Source organism: Sceloporus undulatus, chromosome 8 (genome assembly GCF_019175285.1).
Source record: "Sceloporus undulatus isolate JIND9_A2432 ecotype Alabama chromosome 8, SceUnd_v1.1, whole genome shotgun sequence".
Classification (NCBI taxonomy): Eukaryota; Metazoa; Chordata; class Lepidosauria; order Squamata; family Phrynosomatidae; genus Sceloporus; species Sceloporus undulatus.
Genome location: NC_056529.1, coordinates 2185574 through 2210596, shown reverse-complemented (window position 1 = coordinate 2210596; position 25023 = coordinate 2185574). Strand labels below are relative to the sequence as shown.

Genomic DNA, 25023 nt, shown 5'->3' with positions numbered 1-25023 from the left:
GCCTACAGTACTTACTTCCTCAGATACTGTTATTATTATTGTTATTTTAAAAAGTTGTTGTTTTTCCCTTTTAGGACTGTGGCCTGCAGCTGAATGCCGAAGAGGGCCGCCGCTGCTACCCTCTGGAGGGGCACCTGCTTTGCCATGGCTGCCACATCCGGCGCCTGGGCCTGAAGGGCTTCATGGCGCATCCTCCGCCCAGCGGGTACCCAATGCACATCACAGAACTATGAGGGCCTTTTCCCTTCGCGCCCGTCAGAGCCAATGGGAGGGAAACCTTTTCGGAGGGAGGGGCAGAAGAGCTCCGCAGACAACCCTTTCTTTAATTTATTGCTTCCAAGACTGTGGAGGGAGGAGGGTTTTCCCAAGGGTTCTGCATCGGAGCGATCCATCGGCTTCAGCAATTCCTCCCAAGACAACAGAGTACTTGAAAAAGGGACAAACCGCACCATTGCAGTTGGAAATGCGGAGCGGTTTTCGACATTCTTCCTTGGAAGGGCTTCTTAGGATCGTCTTTAGGAGGTCTCCATTTTCCCTGGCGGACCTTTGGAGTCCCTGAATGGTTTTTAGCGTTCACCAGCAGCGCTCTTCAGGAGAAGGTTGCATTTTAGGCTGCGTCTCGTGCCAGTTTTCTTCTTATTCTTTTAAGCCGCTTCAGGAGCCCCAGAAGTCATTCCAGGAAGGAATCAAGGTTGGGTTTTAAAGGGTAATCCAGTTAAAAAGGCAGGTGTTTTCTCTGGGAAATCTTCACGGACTTCAACCATGGTTTTATTAAATGCAACGCCAGCCAGAGAGAGAGAAAAGGGGAAAGCACCCAAGCTGCTAGTGGCTTCTATATTTGCTTCAGGGGGAAAAAATACCTCTTCCAAAGGGATGGAGCACTTAATATTTCTCCCCAAAATACAGCTATTTATTTGAGAGCTTGCTTTCTTCTTTTTTCCCTTTCAGTTTTGCATTGATTTGCCTTTTGCATTCACGAAAAAAGCAGGGCTTTGTCTTGTGTATTTTACTCTGAAGCAAAACAGGGAAAGAATCTGTACAGGATTCGCACTGTGTCCTCTACTGTTATGTAAAATCCCCAAAGGAAGAAATCGCAGAAATAATAAAGAACTTGGTCCCAAGAGAAGTCTGAATTAGAGCAAAACCCATTAAAGGGAATTGTGTTAAATTGTGATGAACAGGGATTTCGGTGAGTCTTCTCTGGGATGAAGATTCAAATTGGATTTGGCCCATTAATTAAAACATCATTATTTCAGATCAAGAAGGTGCGCATTTTGAAATTTTGAATGTTGGTAAATCCATGGAAGAGCTTCTTTCAATTAAACCAAAACTCTTTAACAAAGGCCTGCAAACGCTGGTTTCTTCTGCCCCAAGTTTGATTCCTCCTTTGATTAATACCAGAACGAGAGTATATAATTTGACTTAAATTAAGTTTTTTCCCCTTGAAAAATATATAAATATATATATATTTTCATTTTCTTTAAAAGAATATAGTTTCCTTCCAAGAACTTGGACCAATGTTGATTTTTTTATTTTGTAGGAAATATATAAATGGCTCGGTTTGTGTGTGTGTGTATATATATATATATATATATATGTAAGATGTGTCTAGTTTTAAATGCTGCAAATACGTTAGTCGAAACGGATGTTTGTATATATCTTTCTCTGGCCTTTTTAGTACAGTACATAGATGTGACTTGTTGGGGTTGTGTTGTTGTTGTTGTTTTTGTAATGCCGTTGATTTTTCCTTCCTCGGCGAATAAAACGTTGGGAAATGTAGATTTATTTATCTAAAAGAAGAAGCAAGCGGCGAACGTCCTCTTAAGTTATTTTGAATATTAAACGGTCAGAATTTCCACTTCGCCCTTTAGATGTTATTCTCTGCTCTTTGCAATAAAGGCGCTTGACAGATACGCCTCGGGTTTCATAGTGATAAATGCTGATAAGAGACGAATTGGTTTGTTATGGGACCAAATTATATATGTTGTTATGCCTATATACACTGGACCTCCTAAATCGGGAATGCGAGGAAGGAACCACGCCTGAAAGTAGTTTGTTTCAATAACTTTTAGCAAGTACATGTCTCTAAAGGTGTATCCGCACTGCATTAGATGCACCAGTTTCATACTTCTTTAAGCGCCTTGGCTCCATTCTTGGGATCTGTGGGTTTTGGTGAGGGATGGAAGCCATAAAACCCTATGAGAAGAGACTCATAGCCTAGAGACGGTTAATAGGGGACTTGTTTAAATATCTGAAGGGGGTTTATATTGAGGATGGAGCAAGCTTGTTTTCTGATGCCCCAGAGAATAGGAAGCAATGGAGCCATGGAACAGAAATGACATAAACCCCAAAAATATCAAGGGAAATTAACTTTACTGACAAACAGGAATTGGCTTAAATCGCTAAAGTACTAAGTGGAAGTTCCTCAAAGTCTGTTGTTGTTGTTGTTATTATTATTATATTTTCTTATATCCCGCCTTTCTCCCAACATTGGGAGCTAATTATTATATCATTGTTAGTTACATTCTTGATATCTTTTTGGTTTGCGTAATTTCCGTTCATTATATTAAGTCGCTGCGCTTTGTAGGTCCTTCAGTTACTTGTTTGTTCGTAATGTATTTGGTACCTATATGGTTTTCTCCGAGTTTGTTTTTAAACTATGCCATTGGGAACTCTTAAGTCTCAAACCAATCAATCAATCAATCAATCGGTTTTTTCTAACTGCTGTTCCTTTTTGCCGCTGCAGAATGATCAGCTGGAGCAGAATCCCATTCCTTCCCAGCTCAAGCTTTATTTTGTTGGAAGACATGCAGAAAAACCTGTATTTCTCCCCCACCGTCCTCTCCATTGCAATGCTGCTGAAAAACGTCCAGCTAGACAGAGAACAAAGATGCAGAAAGGAGGCACAAAAAGACCTTTTTAAGAAGAAGCTTCTTTGTCAAAGGCTTTGCTAACTAATACACTGATCCCTGGATTCATTTTATGGACGTAAAGATGCCACATTATGACCGCCGTACGGGAATCCTAAGGAGAATGCCAATGGACTAACTGGAACTCTACTATTTGAGGTTTCTACCTCAAACAAAGGTAACACATTATTTTTCCCCTTTTAAACTGGTGCATTTTATCTTAACAACACCTAAATGTTTTCCCGGAGACTTCCTAAGAAATTCAGGGCTCTCTTCCTAACAAAGGGGTTTGCAAAGGATTTGAGGCAAAGTGGATCTCAAAGGTAGTAGCCTTTTGTCTTGCAAATGGGATTTAAAGTTTATTTCCTAGACTGAATCTCCCAATATTCAAAAGGCCAGAAGGAGAGGGGTCCACCTGGCATCTGAGAACAACAACAAAATGCCGACCTAGGACTAACATCTTCAATGTTGGGTGGGGTTATTTTAACCCCCTTTTCCCAATATAGGCAGGAAGGGAGAGGAGATCCCGGTTGGCAAGGAAAGGGACCCCAAAAGCATTTATTTCTTTTAGAAAAGGCCCTCTGGAAGGAGCCGCTTGGGGTCCAGATGTTGGCCAGCGATAAACTAGATTGTTTTAATTACTGTATATACTCATGTATACAAGTCTAGAAATGTAGGTCAAAAAATTGACCCAAAAAACCTGAGTCAACTAATCCACTGGTCAATGTCAATACTGTATCTTAAAAGAAGGAACCATCTCCTGGTGAAAAGCATGAGTATGTGAAGCACTGACCCCTTTTACTCTCTCATCCATCTAGTCTTAAGAGTAAGCGCAAAGAGTTATGTCTGCTGGAATTTTGTACGTTCTTTGGCACTGTTTTGCTTTGCTTCATCCTTTAGATCCTTCTTTTATAGGCCCCTAAGTTTTACCGTTGACTTATCCATGGGTCATAGCGAAATCCATAATCTTGGCCCTAAAACTTGCCCTCGACGTATACAGCAGGTTGACTTATAGTCAAGTATATCTGGTGTTTTCTTTGCCAGCAGTATCTCGCATGGCTCCCGCTGGGCGCTTCTGTCCTTCCATCCTCCCTGATCAATATTTGCCGAAAAGGAGGCCTTTGCTTCCTGCGAAGAGGACATTGTTCTTGGTGTTTGGAAAGAGAGCCACGGCTGCTGGGATGTTTGGAAAGGTAGCCGGGGCATCCTCCGAAGGAATGCGGGAGAACACAAAAGACAACACACAACTAAGATGCAAAGGCTTCTCAACACTTATCCCTCCACCATCAGAAGATCTCCTTTATAGATTAATAGATTTCAGGTTCAAATAAATGCGCATATATATATGTACACACACACACCCCTGAGTGCCAGAATGATTTGGTTATCTTTGCATGTGAATGCACCCCTTTTTCTCTCCCTGAAGTTGGGGAGACTTCCCTGGTCTTCCAGCCTTTGAAGCCGGCGTTCTGCGCTGCCACCTGCTGGACGCTTCTGGCCACTGCCTGGTTCTCCATAGAGGCAAAGGCAAAGCCCCTCTCTGCAAACCGTGGCAAGAAAACCCATAATAGGTTTGTCTTAGGGCCACCAGAAGTTGGGGGAAATAACTTGAAGGCACACTACTACTATTTGTATTTCTCTGGTGGTTTCCCATTCTTCCATTTCTTATACCTCTCTTCAATTTCAACTCGTTTCAAAGTTCTCTGTACATTCATCCTGATTTTAAACACCTCTCACATTTTCCCTACATTGACATTCATAGAATCATAACTGCATCTTCTTGCCTTCAAGAAATAGCCATGTGCCATGAATTCTCTTCCCTTTCAGCATTTCTGACCATGGGCTCCCACCCATTACTTCCATCAGCTTCCTGAATTCAGCCTCCTTGGAGTCCAGTATGCGTCTGACTACACTGGCTGCCCCTTTGTGGTTACTCCTACCTGAGGGTCCCACTACTACTACCACCTTGTCAACTGGATCATCTCTGTTGGTTAGAATATAATCACAAATAATTGATCCCCTTGTTGCCTCTTGCACCTTCTGGACAAAGAAATCATCAGCAAGATTAAGAATCTGTTGCATTCTTTTGGCAAGCGTTTGACTTCCAACAAATATTATGGACTCCCATTACTATAACCTCTCTCTTTGAATATTTGGTCATTTCTTTTAGGGAAGCATTATTCAAACCTTAAATCTGGATTTAAAGCTTTAGTGAGGTTGTTGTAGTTTGTCTTCCCTTTATTTACCCAAATCCTCTAAGCCTAAACCATGATCTCCCCACAGCTCTACACATCCTTGCTATATAAAGCTGCTACTCTTAATTTTCTGTTTGATCCATTTCTTTGGAATAGGTTTTACCTCTCTTTTACTATATTCCAGACTCATCTCACCAGGCTTTAGACTGTTGAATCATGTTTACCTTCCTGGAGTGGAACACTGTGCCATACAACACTATCAATGAAAAATAAACACAGACGCAGAGGTGTTTTTAGTTAATCCTGGTATAATCTTGTACAGGTAAGGCTGGGTTTCTCAACGCTGCAACTGGCTCACTAAGACACAGTGTGGAAAAGGGGTTTTTTAACTGCAGACTATGCATATCTTTTGTCTGACGTCACACAGTGGAATGGGGAGCAGGCTGTAAAGAAGTGAGGAACACAGTACCCAAAGTGTGATACAATTCAGCTGCCACAAACAGCCACTAAACAACAAGGTTTCGAGTCTCACGAGTTAAGAAAAGAATAAAAGGTTCCCTCCTCTGTGACTCTGCTCAAAATGCAACAAAGCTAACCGTCAACAACAACGAAGAGGCCAGAATTGGTGAAAAGTGCTATCTCAGTAGACTTGGCTAACGAAAGCAGCAACTACAACATCGATCTCGGTGTTTGGTGTCCGGATTGTCGCCGTACGCCTCTCCTCCAGCACTGGCGGCTTCAGGCCCGGTGTTTCTGGATGAAGCCGATGAGTCCGTTGGTGGAGGAGTCGTGGGACGTCACGGGGGCATCGGAGGCCAGCTCAGGCTCGATCTTCTTGGCCAGCTGCTTCCCAAGCTCAACGCTGCGTTGAATAAAAAGTGGAAAGGGTGGGGAAAGGAAAAACACAGGCTAAACACTTGGGAACACTTGTGCTGCGTTCCTATCCCACGTTTCCTCAGAGCCACACATCAGAAAAACACCTGGGGACCATGACCACTGGCCACGGTGGCTGAGGTTTTGGGGAGCTGAAGTCCAAAGCATCTGGAGAGGTTGAGAAACATGGCTTTAAAGCAAGTGCAGCTCTCCAGGTCTTGCTGCCCTGCAATTCCCAGCATTCCTCACACATGATTTTACTGACGGGCTGCTGGGAGTCGCAGTCCAACATCATTTGAAGGGATGAACAATCCCCATCCCTGATACTGAGATGACATGCCAAGAGATTACAGCCACCCTAAAGTCAACAGGGGAACCCAATGGCTGAGTGTGGATTTCAACCCAGCTCCTTGTACAAAACAAACACAATTAATTGCCAACCACCAGAAGAAAGAGCTGAACCAGCTCAGGGAAAGAGCGCCTGCCTTGTTTGCATCAGGCGGGCATGGGAATTGTGCGCCCACCTTGTGTTGCTGAAAAATGAGGTGACAAAAATAATCCTTTCTACCACGTTGGGCTTCAGATGGAATCCAATGAGTTGGAGTACAATTTTATGGTTACTACAGATTTTTCCAATATTGTAACACGCCTCATTCTGTTGCAACCAGACTCCAGTTTGACTTATTAGGAGCTTCTTTCATCCCTAGGAAATCTGCTCAGAGCTTCGGAGAAATTACGTTTTTGGACTACAACCACCCCAACTTTCCCCAGCGAGCCATGTCAGTTGCAGTAGTTCTGGAAGCTGTCGTCCAAAAAGGTCTCCTTCCTGCCACCTTTGAAAGTCTGCTGACAACAGGCCAAGACCCAAGTAACTTAATTCGTCCACTCAAAACCAAATTCAGCCCACATGGACAGTGATTCAGTAAGAGTGCAAGGCAGAAGTGGGGTCCCCCCTCCTAGGGAAACTGACTCGTTTTACAAGGAAAGATGACCCCATACATTCACAAGACCGACTTACCCCCACTGGTCATAGCTGTTGATATCCCACACAACTCCTTGGACAAAGATCTTGTGTTCATACATGGCTAGAAGGAGGGAAATTAATAAGAAAAAAGGAAACACCTTGAATAGCCATCCTTATGGGAAAAAGCAGTCAATAAATGCAAGAACTGAAGAGAAAATTAATTACCAATTAAGGCTCCAAGAATGAATGGGTTAAGTTTAGTAAACATAATGGAATTGGTTGGGCGGTTGCCTTCAAAGACCTTCCAGAAAAAAGACAAGGAAAGAGGTTATTAGTTACTCCGTGCCCATCTTTAAGACACATCTGTCGGATAAACCTTGCCTTGGAGCACCACACACAGCTTCTGCTTCTTAGCCCAATAAAGCAACACAACAAGGCCAAGATGGCTTCTGAAGTGAAGATGTTACTTAAACTACACTCGCTTCCCTGCCCAAAGCTGAACTAAAACTTAAGCCCACTTTCAGGACTTGCTCCTCCTCTTCATCCTGCTCAGGGTTGTTAATCTCTGTGAAGCACAGAAACCTGGCCACTATAGAGACTCAGCATGACTGGATGACCTTTACATAGTTTTCACTCATGGTTCCCACTGGAAGGCCACTTGTGATCAGTCTGCACCCAGGGCCTAGGATTCCAGGGAGAGCTGGCTGTGGGCCACAACCCACATACCTTGTGGGGAAGGAGCTTCTCCAGTGCATCTCCACTCAGCCCAGAAGCCTGAAGCTCTTTGCGAGCCTCATCCGCTGTCTTTCCTTTCATCAAGGCCTCGGTCTGAGCCAGGAAGTTGGCCAGAAGGATCTGACGGAAGAGAGACAGAGGTTAGGATGGAGTGCCTAACTGGCAGACTACCTGCTTAAGCAAGCAAAATGCATCCAGCCACAGAGGATGTAGCAGAATAAGAAGGATTACAATCTTGGCTTGAATGTTAGGACTTTCCAGTAAAACATTGGCTATAAGCTGGTTTACCTTATGATGCAGGCCATTTCGGATTGGGTGCTGCGTCTGGACCGGGATGAGGAAATCGCAAGGAATCATGCGAGTCCCTACAAAAAGAGGAGATGCGAGTGAGAAGTCGTTTTAGCAGCAAGAGCGGTGCATCTATGCCTTTCCAGATGTAACTGGACCAGCTGTCTATAACAGTGTTGGTTTAAACTGATAGGGACTATAGTCCCAACAAGGTCTGGAGGGGGGTGTCCCACCCTGAAGATAATCAACTGATAAGTTAAACCTTCTGAACAAGTTCTACGTTTCTCACCACTTGTAGTTCTGTAGCTTTATTTTTTATTGACTGTTGTGCCAACATCTTATTTATCCACAACAAAGCATGAAAATACACCTGCTTAGCTTCACTGAGTTTAGTGGACTGTAGCATTAGACAACTGACCATGTGAAGGAAAACAATAGTGCACCCTTTTTTGCTATGTAACAATCCACTCGATTCACCACCTGCTGCCAAGAACCTCCCATGCATACAGACACACAACCTCCTGGGTAGCATTCCTAAGTTTGTGCAAACCTGAATAGAAAATGCAACTCCTTGTGATGCCAGCAGGAAGCCACAACAGGATTTGGGCCTAAGCTTCCATTTTCATCAGACCTCTCAGCTACTTCTAACAATTACAGTTGTGACAAATGCCTGTTTGTCTGTTTCATGTTATATGCAACCCTTTTTACAGCAAACTGCCCCTGGCCATCTATGCCCCAAGAAAGAGCAACTGGATCTGCCAAAATGCTGAATGACCTCTGACCACTTTTCACCGTACCTTGATGAATCAGCTGATAGAAGGCATGCTGGCCGTTGGTGCCAGGTTCACCCCACACGATCGGGCCAGTATTGTAGTTCACCCGGGTGCCCTTCTTGGTGATGTATTTCCCATTGGATTCCATGTCTCCCTAAAGCAAGAGTGCAAAAGCAACAGGCTTCAAGTTGGTCTTTGTGCTCCTAAACCATTTCAAAGAGAATGCAAAACAAGGGGAGAAGCCCAATGCCATTTTCCCCACTGTACCTGCTGGAAATAAGCTGCAAAGCGGTGCATGTACTGGTCATATGGCAGGAGTGCATGGGTCTCTGTACGATAGCAGTTGATGTACCAGACACCTAGCATGGCCAGAATCACAGGGGCGTTCTTCTCAAGGGGAGCAGTGCGGAAGTGGTTGTCCTTTTAGGGGGAAGGCAGGAAGAAACTCAAGTTAATGAAAGAACAGGCTTTTTACTAACACCAGATCAAAGTCCCACAGAAGGAGACTCTTTAAGGAACATCCAGATACTCACCATCCAGTGGGCTCCAGCAAGTAATTTCTCAAAGTTGTCAAAACCTGTGCACAAAATGAAAACATTTGGAGTGAAAACCCCACCTCCAGAACATACATCAAACACCTACAAAGTAACACTGCCCTTATGCTTTCTTGGTAGACTTGCTCAAGTTGCTCAGACAATAAGGATCCAAATATCCAATATGTCTGTACATTTTTCGCCACTGTGATACCAGAGTCCTCAACTTAGAAGGAAGTGAACGGAAGGGAAGCTGCCCTCTGTTCCCTGCCAGAAGGAAACTACACACTGCACACATACTGTATGTAGTTGTGATCATTGTGTGCCTGTTTGCTTCTTCATTATCTAGAAGACATCCATCACTTCCACTCCATGCATAAAAAGGTGTTAAGAAAACTTCCACCAGAGCAATCTGGAGAGAGCTCTAGCACACCTCAGTTAGCAGAAAAGCCACCAGTGCCAGTGCAACAACAGGAGAGTGTTGCCAAATCCTGCTTAACTGGTAGGAAAGCAATACAAGCTTTTCTGCACAGCTGAGTTATTTTAAAGGAAAAAAAAATTATGCTCAGAGGCATCAATGCAACATAGTATTATGGTGCCAAGAGATCATATGGAGTTGCAAAGACTTCTGGGTACTTACCAATGTGCAGAGCAATGGAGAGGCCAATGGCTGACCACAAAGAATAACGTCCACCAACCCACTGAAAAAAGAATGAAGGGAAGGGAAAGGGGGGGAGCCATGATTTATATGACAGTTAATGGTGTTTAGGAGTATATATAAGAATATTTGCTTATTCTTTAATTTCATTCCATTTTTATTTCTTTATTTCCTAAAGAGCACCTGGGAGCCCTAAGGGCTGGAAACTTCTGCTCTAAGCACTATATTGCAACTGTTCTTTGGTGCTGGAATGAAGATGGCCATTTCCCAAAGGGCCAGTGGGCATTCAATAGGTACGGGCTGCAGATCCTCAGGGCAAAAGAGGGTCAATTAGGGAAACTCTCATTGTGCACATAAAACAAAGTGGATTCTTTTGACACGCACGCATACTTTGCAAGGTGACCCAATGGCCTTTGAGCTGAGAGAGGTAATGTTCTCTTAAGTTAATTCTGCTCCTGAAGTGAGACTCCCTGTGAAACATGGGACCTTCCCAGCTCCTCTTGCTGGACAGCCGAGTTAGGATCAGACCTTTGCAAAGTTCCTTTACTGCAACTCCCAGTATCTGGGGATTCCAACAAAGCTTTCTCCAGGTCTGATTGGAATGGGTTTTGTGCCATTCTGTGGACTGTACGGTGGACTAACCAAATGCAAAAGGCCCAGGCCATCTGACATAAGAGCAAGGATTATGTTCCCGCCACCAGAGCCCTGAGGGAGGCGCCTGAGAGCTTCAAATTCTTCCCCTGTGAAGCAGTTTCGGGTTGACTCTCAAGACTGAAAGTTCATCTGGGCTTGCCTGGCCCCCTTGCAAGAGATGACATTTGACCTTTACTGACCTTCTATGCCAGGCTTTCCCATCGGGCAAATGTTACTGCTTAGAATAGCCCTGAGGCCAAGCCGGTGCATGGACTGTCTCCTCTTACCCAACAGCTGTCCAGACTGAAAGGGCTTTGGAGGCCTCCACTAGCCTGACCTTTCCCAAGCCTCACATTTTGACATTCAGCTCACCGTGAGGATCCTCATTGCTCCGCACCTTCTGATACGCTGGAGGAGCAATTTGGATCTGCAGCAGAGCTCCTGGAAGTCATTTTTGGACTGGAATTCTCCAAACTCTGCAGCCATCATGGGCTCTATAATCCCCAGATGGTTTTGCACCTTTCTCCCTTCCACTGCTGCCAGTGGAAGGAGAGCTTGAGAAAGTTTTTCAAGCCACCACAACTGCAGAATCCCCCAGAAAGCACATGTTGCTGCATGGACAGATCAGTGAAGTGTTTCTGGAGTTGGTGAGATGGACAGCAGGCAAAGCAAGTTTAAAGGATGGGAGGCAAAGTTCCAGGAGAAGATTTGAGCAAGATTTGATCTTGCACATAATATCTTACTTACATCCCAAAACTCGAACATGTTCTGAGTGTCAATTCCAAAATCTTTAACTTTAGGCTAAGAAATAAGAGAGGAGAAAGAAACAGAGTTATATTACAACCTTGCCTGGTAGGGAGCTCTATAATAGAAGACACTTATACACAGAACTCATTTACAAGTCAAAAGGCTTTCACAAGTGGGAATCTATCACCACCAACTGCTGAGAGTTTTAAAGAGGGCATTTGCAAACCCTACAGAATTTACTTTTGGGAATATTTTTCTAAGCTGCTTCTGGGGGGGCTAAATGGGGGTGTGGAAGGATGAAGCACAAGAGGGTTAAGAGTCATGGCTCTGCCACATCCTATTACTCTGATCCTCTGCCCCGAAAACAAAGCTGTTTCATAAACCAAATAGTTCAACACACAGGGCCACTTACCCCATTGGTAGAAAGGGCTACAAAATGCTTGGCCACAGCAGAAGGCTTTCAAGGAAAGAAAATGGGAAGAGAAGAAAACTGTTAGATAAATGACGAACCATTTCCTGAATAATAAATATCAGGCGGTTTTATTCATGCATTTTCCTTCTACTATAGGTTTCTGTATTTTGCAATCTCAGGAGGAGCAGGGACATCCAAACCCTAGCAAACGGTTCATCCTTGCCTCTTTGTTTATTGCCACAATTTTCCAATCAGATCTAAACCTCTTGGGAACCAAACCTATTGGATCATTTTTTGGGGGGGAAGGGCTCATCTCATTGGAGAGGTGGGACATACAATTATTATTATTATTATTATTATTATTATTATTATTATTATTTCTAGGGCCTTCACTGCTTTCAGAAATGTAAACTCTGCTAGGATCAGCCTGGGAAAAGCAAGGTGTTTTTAAATTGCCCCACTGAGCAATGCTTTCCGGTCCCATCACCAGGACATAGTGCCCCATACATCAGAGAAAAGAGCCAGGAAGAAGGTAAGTTACAGTAGAGGTGTCCTTTTAGAAGAGTTCCCAGAGAATTCTGCATAAGGGAGCCTATTCATAGTTCAGGCATCTGCCTTTGAAAAGGCCAACCTCGTCTCAAGTACAACCTGGTTTCAGACTGCAAAGGAACTGCCAAGTATGAAAACAGCACTGGATAGCTCTTGTAAAAACTATCTCATGTTTCCTTGCAGTAGAACAGGCTCCAAGGTAGAGGCCTCCTCAAACATCTTAAACCCCATGCAAATTGACACAGGATCCCCAAAACCCAAAGGCCTGCCAAGCATGAGAACGATCCAACCCAAGCAAAATTCTTCCCCTCTCCAACATGAACCATGGTTTCCCTCAAAAGCCCCAAGTTTGAATTAAACATTTAAAAGCAGACTGCAGACCATGTTTCTAGTGGGAACCATGATTAGCATTTGTGCGCAGAACCATGGTTAAGATAATGACAATTCTGGAGCCTGGCTTCTGGATAGCAGTAAGCTTGTGTTATGCCTGTACTGGGCATTATACAAATTTCAGCTACAGTTCAAATGACAACCACCTACAACAAACAGAGTCTTATAGAATGTGTTGTAGGTGACATGTTTTTCTTGCCTGTCCACCATAAGATTAAAAATTTGACTAAGCTGAAAACTGTTACAAAAGCTATGCTATATACTCCATTGAAGTCAGTAGCTCTCAAACTTTGGAAGTCTCAGCCAGCATGACAATGGTCAGGCATGCTAGAAGCCTAGGACCACTCTCCTTTAAGGCAGATGCTGTTGGACCACAAGTTCAGCAATGGCCCTCAATGCTAATGGTTAGGAATGCTGGGAACTTCGGAGCACCGCTGACCCTATATCAAATTTCATTAATACACTTTTGACTTACATCTTTAGCAGCATGAAGGAACCACTCTTTGGCCGTCTCTGCATTGGTGATAGTTTCTTGAGTGGTAAAAGTCTGTGTGACAAGAAAGAAAAAGAAAAAAGAGTATTAAACTCCTGGCCAAGAAATGTATACAAGATTTAAGAGGCACAAAATATAACAAAGCTGCTACCAAGACCTAGAGCCAAGGTGTTCCAACTGATGCACCCACAAGCCAGGCTTGTAGGTTTTAAACTCAGCTGAACTAATAGGACAGTGGATGATACACTGAACACCTCATAGATTTGATGCCAAGTGCAGCCTGTGCTTTACTGTTGTTCCGTTTATGATCTCATCTTGGAAACGGCAAATGAGATTTTCAGGGCCTAGAGCATGAAGGGATCTTCTGTTGGGTTGGCTTTGTTTCGTTGCGTTAATAAATCATGTACCCGGCCTGACAGCCTTAGATTCCCACTGGGGAAACTTTACAGTTTTTTTTGGCTCTCATTTGAATGGCTGCTGTACGATAATTGGACAGATTTGGAAAGGGATGAATGGCATTTTTGGAGTTTCCATTATAAACTAGCCTTTTGTTGAGTGATGGAACCGTACTTGGGAGAGGGATGGGAGAGGAGGAGAGCATGATGTTGGTCCTTAAAGCTACATTTGAATGGCTGAATAAACTCCAATAGAGGAGACTTGACCCTTATAGACCTGCATGACTGACCATGTCTGCATTTCATAAAGCAGGCAATTTTATTTTCACTAATGAGTGCATTGAATTGTATGAAACCCACAGAGAACAAATATCCTCATGTTTAGGTCCGAAGCAGAAAGGAAAGTAAACTTTGGCTCAACTACGTCTGAAGTTTTAGAATGAGTTGTCACAAGAAGGGCTGGTCTGTTGGATGTTCTCTGGTTCGTGTCCCAAGGTAAACGTGTGGGACTTGGTCAAAACCATGGTAGCTTTCACCTGAATAGTATTAAATTACAAATGACTCTTCCTTATGCCTTTTCTCCCACTTTATGTTTCTCAGTAATTAGTGTTCAGAGGTTTAGCTCCTCAGTTACTGAAGGCCGTAGCTAGTCCTCTTGACTAGTGGCCCTTGACAGACCCATCCTCCAAAAATTTATTGAGTCTCCTTTTAAAGTTCTTCAGAGTTGTTCTTGACAGTGACACACTTGACGAAATCTAGTTGAATAAGTTGCAAAATATAACTCAAGACATTGATTACAAGACTTCCAGCCCCCCATATTCATTATAGAAGCTCCAATCAGCAATTCACAAGTTAAATGTATGTCTTCATATGGAATCTTGAGGGTCCATCCTGCATGCTTCTTTTTAAAAGCCATAACCCAACTGAGTCTCCACCGGTTTTGAGCAGCCTCCCTCACTGTGTGCTCATGGAAGCCTTTTGTTCTCTCATCTCTCTCGCCTGGCACATGACCAGCCCTGTCACAGCACCTCAGTGCATCCTCACAAACAGGCTGGGAATAGCAGCCCTGCAATGGCTTCATCCTTCTGGTTCACAGGACACACACAGACAGGTCACTTTGGCAGAAGCCGCTAACGATGGGGGTGAGGACGGCTATGTCTCTTGGCCGGAACATACCTTGGATGCAATGATGAAGAGCGTTGTCTCCGGATTGAGCTCAGCCAGAGTTTTGGCAATGTGAGTGCCATCAATGTTTGACACAAACCAGACGCGGGGCCCTCCCTTGGAATATGGTTTAAGAGCCTCAGTCACCATGAGGGGACCCTGAAGAATGGAAGAAAGACCAGTAAGAGCTACGTTGGGGCACTTCCTTGGTCTGGAGAAGTTGGTTACGCAGCAGGGAAACTCACCAAATCCGATCCACCAATCCCAATATTGACCACGTCCTTGATGGCTTTGCCAGTATACCCTTTCCAGTCCCCACTGCGAACTTTCTGCAACACAGAAAAGGGCATTTGGATAGGAAGTTTTTCAGTAACTGGGATCCCCCCCCCCCAACTGTGCCCTATTATTTGCTTAGCAAAATTCCTGATCCTTTTCAGTCAGTTTCAGAACAATTCTGGAACCTGAATTATATGTATTACTAGGGAAGGGACTGCATGCCTTAATGTTCCCTACCAGCCCCGCAAGTCAAGTTAGAATTGCTCCCCACTAGTTACTATTCCTCATGCAACAATCCTTTGGTTCAGTTCATTGGTTCTTTCTAGGTACCTCTACAGCAATTCTCCTCAGGAGTAATGATTGTACAATTTTTGTTTAAGAGAGATGTCAGGTACTCTTAACCCTTGCACAAATCCTCAAGAAGAAGCACTACTGAACAGATGGCTGTCCAAAAGGGAGCACCTGGCCTGCAAGCTTTGTTTTACCACTCCTAAGATGTACAGAGATACTAAGTAATAAACCTCACTGATACCAAGTTTGAGAAGAGATCTCATCATACTGTAGTCTGACCTGAATAGACTAGAAAGCTGGGCCAAAGCTAACAAAATGAAATTCAGCACGGAGAAATGTAAGGTACTGCACTTAGGGAGGAAAAATAAAATGCAGATATAGGATTATGGGGGTCACCTGGCTGAACAAGAGACCTATACATGTGAAAGGGATCTAGGAGTCCAAATATGCCACAAGTTGAACATGAGTCAATAGTGTGATGTGGCAGCTAAAAAGGCCAATTTTTAGGCTGCATCAATAAAAGTATAGTGTCTAGATCAAGGGAAGTAATAGTGCCACTCTATTCTGCTCTGGTCAGGCCTCACCTGGAATATTGTGTCCAGTTCTGGGCACCACAATTAAAAAAGGACGTTGAGAAACTGGAGCCATGTGTGCAAAGGAGGGGGACTAAAATGGTGAAAAGTCTGGAAACCATGAAGCCCTATGAGGAATGACTTAGGGAGCTGGGGATGTTTAGCCTGGAGAAGAGAAGGTTAAGAGGTGATATGATAGCCCTGTTTAAATACTTGAAGGGATGTTATAATGAGGAGGGAGAAAGCTTGTTTTCTGCTGCTCCAGAGAAGAGGGCCCGGAGCAACGGATGCAAACTACAGGAAAAGAGATTCCACCTCAATCTTAGGAGGAACTTCCTGACAGTGAGGGCTGTTCGACAGTGGAACACACTCCCTCAATGGAAATTGTGGTGGAGTCTCCTTCTTTGGAGGTCTTTAAGCAGAGACTGTCAATGGGGATGCTTTGACTGAGATTTCCTGCATGGCAGAATGGGGTTGGGCTGGATGGCCCTTGCGGTCTCTTCCAACTCTATGATTCTATTTTGTGAGGAACTGCTGCTATTGTGCATTAAACCCTTTGAAGAGAAAGTGTATTGGCTAAATAATTCATACCTGGCAGAAATTCTTCATCTTCTCCAGCACTGTGTTCACTTCTGGAACTACATCTTTGCCGTCAACTAATATTGGGGTATTTGAGCGATTCCTCAGAGCAATATGGAGTACAGCACGGTTCTGAAACAGGAAGGAATAATCAGACAGGGATGGAAGGCAATGGACATTTGTGCAGTTAACTATCAAAATCCCCAACCCACCCAAAATAAACAAATAAACCCAGAAGTCACCAAAGGTTCACTTCCAGTTTTGGGGAGAAAATTCCCAAGCAGCCTCACCCACCCACTCAACAACTCTAGAACCAAATTTAACATCTTCTTTGAGAGTATTACCTGTTCTCAATTTTGGCACCTCCCCAAAATATTCCAGTGGGGTGGCCAATGGTCACAAAAATAGAAGGGAAAGTCATGTGTTCAAAATGATACAGGTATAGAACAGAGACTCAAATCTGAGCAGAATGGAGCAGTGCACTTAAACTGTGGCAGCCTGGAGTGGGAGGGAAGTAATGCCACCTGCTGCCAAGCGACCACTGGAATGGGACTCCTTCCCTCCAAAATTGTATGAACCTCCAATGATGGACACAAGACACAGCCAGCACTTGCCACAAGCTAGCTGGGAACTATATTAAAAGGAATGGAAGGAACTTTCCTAATAATTTATAGCAATTTCCTAATTTCGGGGTTTTGTTTGGTCTTATGCTTAATGCTCTTCAACTCTAGTCTCAAGAGACATCTCAAAGGAGAAGTGGGTATCTTAAAAAGCTATAGAAGCTTCTTGTAACAGTCTGGTCAAACGACCATTTTGTTGCATGCACATAAGTGTTGCAAGATCAGTACTCAAGAAAAAGCTGTTTTTAGCACCTTGGCTGGAAGGGGAGCAAGATGAACGCTTCTGTCCAGAAGCCCCCCTCCCCCCAAATTTTACTCTTATTCTATCAGGGCTAATGCACCCATATCTATAAGTGACCAATTGCTTCTCCTTGGATTAATCTTCCCCCTATCTTATCCGGATTAGTTCTTCACTTATGACAGGGACTAACTCAAAGACTTGCGTAACTCCCTTAGAATTCAGGGGAAAGGAGAGAAAAAGCTAGGTGCATTACATCCATCATTTAAGTCACTTTGGTTGTAGCTTTTGCTCCTTACCCCTTCCTGCTGAAACAACTTGCCAATTTCATTGTACAGCTTGAAAGAGAAAGGTACTGATGGCGTAAACCATGACGATCTATATATGTTCAGGCACTAACAAATATGTCTCTAAAGTAACTTGCAAAGTTCAAGCCAACTTTTCAAAGGACAAGGCTACCAAGGTTCTATCTGTGACTCTGTCCATAAGTTGAATGCATCTATGTGTATGTGGACGGACACATAAAAACAGCCGTTACCTCGGTGAAGTTGATCTTTTCTCCGGTGAACATTTGTTCTCTAGCTTTTTCAACACCCCTGGATTTTGCCTGAAAATGAAGATTTAGTATTTAGTAAAGAGACCAGACAGCTTTCTAAACCCACCAGTCACATTACAGAAACCGGTTTCTCTCTTAACTCCCATCTCCTCATATTTTTAAACAGCTAGGCCACAATAAGCTAGAAATGAGAAATTATGATTTGGAATTTGTTCACAACATGGCATCTTATCAATTGATGTTTGCATGAAACAATTCGCTTTCCTCTTGCCTTCCAATGCACACGTTTTGCTAACTGCGCTTGGCAGACTGCCGCATGCCTCAAAGGTGCTATTTAATATTTAGGGGTTAATATGTGAGCTGCTATTTACCACTTCTATCAGCAGTTTCATCACTTCTTCTGTGATAAGGTTCTTGGAATAGTCGACCAAGATGTCCCCATGATCGGTGTTCAATGTCAAGCTGTCAAAAGAATTAGAAAAGGCCATTCTGTCATACAGAGAAACATTTTTCTCAACCATCACAGAGAAAGGTGGGCAGGTAAGAGCAACCCCATTATGTTAATACTAGGTGTTATTATGAAACTTCAAACCCCTGTTTTGCTTAGATATCCTAATGTTCTTTCATCAATGTAGTCATCCCCCTTTCTCACCAGATGCAAGTGTTTCACATCACCATAGTGGCCAGTTAGTCAATAGGTGGCCGGGCTTCCCCATAGTTACACAGGCTTCTCCTCAGATGGCAGGCATGCCATCCATCATGAGGACCATCTTTGAAGCCTCACCAAATCCCGTCTTCCTGAAATTCCCCAAAGGGATATGCCTCCTTCCCCAGAAGACCATTACTAGGTGGTTTCCTAGTATCTGTACAGGTGCCCTCCACCCCATTCTCATGGGATAGAATTCCTCCCCTAAAGCTGCTCCTTGGCTTGGTCCCATCCCATTTTGACTTTGGCCCTGCCTGAGACAGGAATGCAGCCTATGATACCTTTGGCCCTTGGATTTGAAAGAGGCTCCCCACCCTTCCTTTGCCAGCTTGGTACAACCTGCCAGCACTTGCGCCCTGCTTTGCTTACACAGCCTTTTTGCAAAAAGGATTTGTTTGCCATTAGGGAACAATGCATTTTGTATTCACACACAGAGAGAGTTTGCACAGAGAGTTCACCATCAGTGCACCTGGCTGCAAACAAGAGGCATCTTATCTATACAACCGGTCACAGCAAGTAAGGATGACAAATCATTTTAAATGGACACAATCATTTCCACAGGGCAGCAACGATTCAGGCCTTCTGCTCAGTTAAGGCAGTAATCCTGTTTGGGAATTACATAATTTAATCTTCAACTGCCCACGGGAAGCTTTCCAAACAAGGTGGTCTTATCTGGATTGTCAGGGCAAGAAGATCCCTTCTGCACTGGAGCCCAGAGGCAGAACTGAGAGCGACTGGAGAGCCACAACACACAGTTATTCCAGGTTTAGAGTATTTGTGATTAGCAAGACTGCTCAGGATATGAGTGGCTGCAGTGGCTACATCCACAGGTTACAGCACTAGCCTCCAAGGAGGAAGGGCTGCCAGATCTTTCTGGTTACTACAATGCAAAGCTGAACTTCAGACAATGGCAGCTGCCAGTAACAAATGCATTGAAGCAGAGGTGAGCAGTGTGGTCCTGATCCCTCCAGAATCGCCAGATCTGTCTTGTTCTGTCCCCTTTCGCTCCAGTCTCCAGGAGCAGCCATCCACCTTTTAAATAGGTCACAGTGTCTCCTTGTAACCTTTACTATGAAAAATACTCTATTTTTCATAACTAGAAATAGACCATGACTTCCAGTCTTGTTTTTCATGGAGGTGGGGCATTCCGGCAGACTGTGCAACCCTTCGGGACAGAAACCTGGGTCCATACCCACATCTGATCTAAAGACATGGACACCAGGGACCCAAGGATGCTCTCCAAGCCCACCTTTGGTGGAAAACACTCTGCTTGAGGGCTCGTTCCGCAATGCGGCATCCCACAAACCACAGAACCATTCGGGTAGAAAAAGATGCATCATAAAGGCCATGGATAAGCACAGCAGGGACTCAGTTGTCTCCCTTGGTCTTGTACATAAAACTTCATGTCCGTTTGCAAGAACTGGGGAACTATTTAGGCTGGCAAGAGAGTCTGGTTCCCAAGGGAAAAAACCCAAATCATGGATTGATAAGATGAATAGGAATCTCCTGTTACTTCTCCTTGTGAAGCCACAACCGAGTCTTCCCAATGAATTAGGGAGTCCTATCTGTTCTTACTCCACCGTTACCACCACCCTTGCTTCACCTAGCAGAGTATTATGGACATGGCTTTTCCCAAGTGTTATCAGACTGTAATTCCAGTATTTAGAAAGCTTCTGGTTCCCAGTTAGATCTCAAGGGCTGGTTAATACATTCCAACCAAAGCAAACAGGAGGTGTTTTAGGGTGGATCTTATGTTTGGTTTTGTGCTGGCAAGCAAAAGCAAGCCAAAAATCTTTTTTGTTTCCCAAGTCTTACAGCTGAATAAAGAGCTCTCGCCTGTGCCCCACTAGTCAGGCTTTTCTGTGGGCAGGTAAACAGATTCGATACTCCATGGCAAGAAGCCACTTTATCCCAAAAGCAGAACATATTCATAGGGCAGCTGTAGGGATATGATCTCATGGGTAGAATGACATACTCCCCGGTGGGTCAGGGCTAGCAGTCTTAGTAACTGCATTGTGACTAAACATTCCTAAGGAACTTACAACATAAAAAATGACTTGTACCTAGCAGTCTCTTCCATGTTAGTGAGGCAATGAATCCACTCTGGATTTTAGTATGAACTTTAAAGGCACTATCTAACATGCCAAACCCTACCTTTAAAATAGGTCCAGCCTTTAAATAGCACCTTTAAAGTTCAGACCGAAACCCAAAGCAGATTAACCACCTCAATGAAGTGCTTGAACTCTCTTGGCAAGGTACGATCCCCTTTGAGCTGTATGTATGAAGACAACCTTACTCAAAACCAGAAGACAACCTTACTCAAAACCATTAGATTATTTTTATGTGTAGATATTTTTCCTAGGTATTTTTATATGGGGGATCTTGGGAGATACAGTCCAAAAGGCGACTCTTCTGAGCTCTAATACAAACTCCCTACAAGAACGTGATGACGGAGAAAAGGCTCAAGTGATGCCACTACGCTTATGTTCTACTAGCAGCAAAGTCTTCACACGGCACAGCTTCCATGAATGAATCCCATCTTTGGATAAAGGTGGGATATGAATGGAATACATTAATAAATGTGAGAGTTTGTTTCACCCTGAATGACAAGGGGCAAAAAAGGTCAGAAGGAAGAAGAAAAGCCTCCGGAAGAGCGCTCTCTCTAAGACGCTACAATCGCTAGTAGTTAATCCAGAGAGTGGATCAGCTGTTCACATCTGCCAACAGATATGCTCAGGACAGCCATCTAGCAAGAAGATGCTAAGAGGAAGGAATAACATCTCCATTAGCCCCAGAGAGTAGCAGCCCATTTAAAACTGCATCTACTGAGTAACTGCTGAAGAGAGCTGTGCTGCTTAATCTTGGTATCAACCTAACATCAAGCCCAACACAGAAAGGCAAACAGATTCTGCAAGGCACACACCTCCCTTCCCTTGTTGTTCTTAAAAGGGTTTCAGTGTTTTTATATGAGGAGGTTTTGCTTTTGAATTTCACTGTAAATGTTTTTAATTTACTATTTCTAGAAGCCACTGTGTTTTGTAATGTCTTTTAAGCCATTCTGAATTCCTAGAAGAAAGAATATTTGGACTTGACACATAAGAGAGCATTATCCTACTCCAAAAAAGCCCTGTGAAGGAAGAGGGTTGCTCAGGAACACAGGGTCCGGGTTGCTAAAGAAAAGACATACTGGGAAGCATCAGTGGTAACGAGGCATCCAAAGGGAAAGTTGCACGGTCTGGATATTGAGATGTCATTTGGTTTGCAGAGGGAGTCTAGAAGCAACATATTCAGCATTAACACACTTTATTGCTGGCTTAAAAAAAATACTAATAAGGGATAGATGACCCTCCATTGCACAAGCAATAAAACCAGAAGAACAGCTATGTATTTATGTATTGCCTTGGGCAATTGTGTTCCTCTGTGCCTTCAGGCTCCTGTTTCAACAAGGTCTAAAATCCATCAGGACTCTTGGAAAGGCTGTCCTCCACCAATCTCCTATTTTTAACGTGGGAAGGTTAATAAGATAATTTTACAAATGGCTTCTGCCTGCAATGGATGGTCTCCACTCAACAGGCATAGATAGATAGAAAGGGTTACTTCCTCCTTCTCCCTGAAAAGGAAGCTAAAGCTAAGGCAACAGCCCCTGACTTGGCAGCAGTCCTTGGACACAAAGCATTCCCACCACTGTTAGTGAAGTGAAGCTGAGGATGTTACTACTGGAGTCCTCTCTCATGCAACCTTCAGGAAGCTGCCAGTGGTTAAGAGTGGTTGCAAACCTGGCCTAAGGTCACTTTAAGCCGCGCTTAAGCAACCTTTGCAACATGCTGCCAACCTGATGCAACTTACTACACATTCCTGTTGTCACCCAGGATATTGCTTGGCGTGTTGCTTTGCTATTTTGAGATGCGGCAGAGGTTTAACGTTCTTCTAAGCTGCCTCAGAGCATCATGACTGAGAGACAGGCTTAGAATGCTTTAAAGTTACAAAGCCCATAACAAGAGATGGAAGGTGGCAAGCGCAAGGGGCCATGCATGGCCCAAATCTCAGCCGTGTGAATACGTTTCCCCAGACTAAGGCAGACATGTCTTTGGATTTGATGATGCTGCTGTGCATGAAATGAAGCTTGCGCACATCACACCGTCAGAAAAGCGTTGCTCTCTTGCTCTCTCAGCCTCCCATGTGGACCGTTTTGGAATGCGCTGGGATTCAGGATTCAAGGGGGCTCAACCTATAAGATGATAATGATTATGATGATGATGATTCGGGGAGGACCCAGAGGGAACCCCCCCATGACTCAGCAAAGGCCGGTCCCAGAATGCCTTGCTCCCCGCAAAGGGCGTCTGTGCTTTGTGGCACGTAGCCTCCCTTCCAAGGAGGAGCCAAGGGCAAGCGCCAAAGGACCGGGAAAGGGGTCTCTCTCTGGCCCTCTCTTTGAGACCCTCCTCTTTCTCTGCAAGGGGCAGCAGCAGAGCAAAGGCTGCGTTCCCACGGGCGACACGCGTCCAGCCCTCTCTGCAAAGAGGCAGCAGCCCCTTCCTCATCTCTCCCCTTTGGCCCTCCTTTGCCAATGGCTCCTCTCTCTCTCGTTGGTTTTGCAACAATAACCCAGACACGCAACTCGCCCGCGTTCACACGTGCAGCAGGGGAAAGGAAAAGAGAGCATCACAGCCCAGACCCCGCTTCCTCAGGAAAGGCCCCTTTCGCAAACTCGTCTCCTTCTCCTTGACTGGCCTTTTGCGAGACGCAGCTAGAGCAAAGGCGGGCACGTTCAGACGTGCAACACGTATCTTTGTAAAGGGAGGGTGGAGCAGCACCAGGAACGGCCACTGCTCTCTCTCCTCTCCCTCGATTGCTCAGAGGACCCGGACACGCAACCCATCGGGCGCGTTCAGACGTGCAACACGGGTTCATTGCTATGATTCAGTATCCTCTGCCCTTTGGGGGCGCCTTTGCCAAGGCTCTCCTCCTCCTCCGTGGCTCAGGAGGACCCTCGCGGAGGTGCCCCTTAAGACCCCGCAAGAAAGGGAAAAGACACGTGTCAAGGCGGGAGGCAGAACCAGGAGGGCAGCCTGGGACCCCAACCCACGTTTTCCCCCGGGAGACCTTTCGCAAGAGCCCAAGCAGCCCCTGACACGCAAGTGAACGCGCGTTCAGACGTGCAGGAGGGGAGCCTTGGCTCGCACAGTCAGCGGCCCCTTTTTAGCTCGGGGCTTTTGTTTAAGGCAAAGAGGGGAGTGACAGGAGGGGACCAAGACGCGTGTCGCGCGCGTTGCACGTGTGAACGAGGCCTCGCCTGGTGCTGACCTGAACTTGCGGAAGCGCTCCTTGTCGTTGTCGAAGAGCTGCCTGAGGAGCAGCTGGGCGGCGTGGCCCTTGTGCCACTCGGAGAGCTTGTGGAAGGCCGGGTCGCTCGAGAGGGCCATGGCAGCGGAGACAGCCAGGAGGAGAAGGAGAAGGCGAAGGAGGCGAAGCCCGCCGAGAGCAGGCTTTTGAGGGACGGAGGCGCGGCCACGGACGGCTCCACCTTCGGGGAGGAGCGAAGGAGGCCCCGGCCTCGGCCTCAAGTTGGGCCTGCGCCCCCTTTTCCGCCTCAAAGCCCCCTTTCCCGCCTCCTTCTTATTCTGTGGAGCATTTAATTCCGCTCAGAGGCAGGCCTTGGCTCGGGCCTAGCCGTTAGTTCTCTCCGCCCGAGGGATGCTGGGATTTGCAGTCAGGGCCCCGGCGCAGGCCAAGGCCTCCAGCGCTCTCCGGAACTACGACTCCCGAGGTGCTTTGCGCCCCAAGGCCTAGTTCTCCCCACAGAAGGTTATTTTCATCATCATTATTATGCTCCTCTTCTCAAGTCTGGGGCTTAAATCCAGGGGCGGCTGACAGACAGCGGAGGACAAGGCAAACCAGGAGCGTAAACAAAACGACCGTGGGCGCTTGGGCCTGTCGAGTTGAATCATGGGAGTTGTAGTTTGGCTTGGTTCCTCTAGAACTACAGCTCCCAGATATCCCCGAGGGCCTGGCCTGTTGTCGTCGTCGTGCCTTTCCTGTGCGTCCTGTCACTTATGGCGACCCTAAGGCAAAGCTGTTATGGGCATTTCTGGGCCTCTGAGGCTGAGAAAGTGTGACTTGCCCAAGGTCAGCCAATAGGTTTCCATGTTGGAGTGCAAATTCGAACCCAGGTCTCCCAAAGTCATAGATACACTGTGCCATGCTGGTTCCTTTGCCAAGAGAGGGATGCCTCTACACTTGGCACTTCCATGTCTCTCTGTGTGTGTGTGTGTGTGTGTGTATATATATATATCTATCAGAGGTTTGTCTATACAGTACTGTATATATATATATGTGTGTGTGTGTGTGTGTGTGTATACACGCAAACACACATGCATACTTTTGCTCTGTATATATGTGTGTGTGTGTATATATATATATATATATACACACACGCGCGCGTATATATATATATACACACACACACAATTGTAT

At 45.0% G+C, this 25023-nt stretch overlaps 2 protein-coding genes across 2 annotated transcripts in view; one reads left to right on the top strand and one right to left on the bottom strand.

The window, feature by feature from the left end:
• Positions 1-1913, top strand: part of LOC121914371 (WT1 interacting protein) — a 29221-nt gene extending 27308 nt beyond the window's left edge. Inside the window, exon 9 of the mRNA XM_042437762.1 lies at positions 75-1913. Coding sequence (XP_042293696.1) covers positions 75-233 — 159 coding nt within the window. The 3' untranslated portion in view covers positions 234-1913. The remainder of the gene's footprint in view (positions 1-74) is intronic.
• Positions 1914-5394: 3481 nt separating this feature from the next.
• Positions 5395-24183, bottom strand: GPI (glucose-6-phosphate isomerase). Its single transcript, XM_042438638.1, has 18 exons — positions 23854-24183; positions 18215-18305; positions 17826-17894; positions 16442-16561; positions 14957-15040; positions 14724-14870; positions 13135-13206; positions 11721-11765; positions 11309-11362; positions 9911-9971; positions 9271-9314; positions 9005-9157; positions 8762-8891; positions 7965-8041; positions 7668-7796; positions 7167-7242; positions 6996-7062; positions 5395-5966 (listed from the first exon to the last, which is right to left on the bottom strand). Exons 1-18 carry the CDS (start codon positions 23970-23972, stop codon positions 5843-5845), a joined length of 1662 nt encoding a protein of 553 aa, XP_042294572.1. The 5' UTR covers positions 23973-24183; the 3' UTR covers positions 5395-5842.
• Between the last annotated feature and the right edge of the window lie 840 nt (positions 24184-25023).

Bases quoted from the DNA above. Each gene is read 5' to 3' on its own strand.
- GPI (XM_042438638.1), bottom strand. From the start codon at position 23,972: ATGGCCCTCTCGAGCGACCCGGCCTTCCACAAGCTCTCCGAGTGGCAC. The intron at 14,871-14,956 runs GTGAGTTTCCCT...TCCATTCTTCAG, and splicing joins GGATTGGTGGATCGGATTTG to GGTCCCCTCATGGTGACTGA. The intron at 13,207-14,723 runs GTATGTTCCGGC...CTTGTCACACAG, and splicing joins TCTTCATCATTGCATCCAAG to ACTTTTACCACTCAAGAAAC.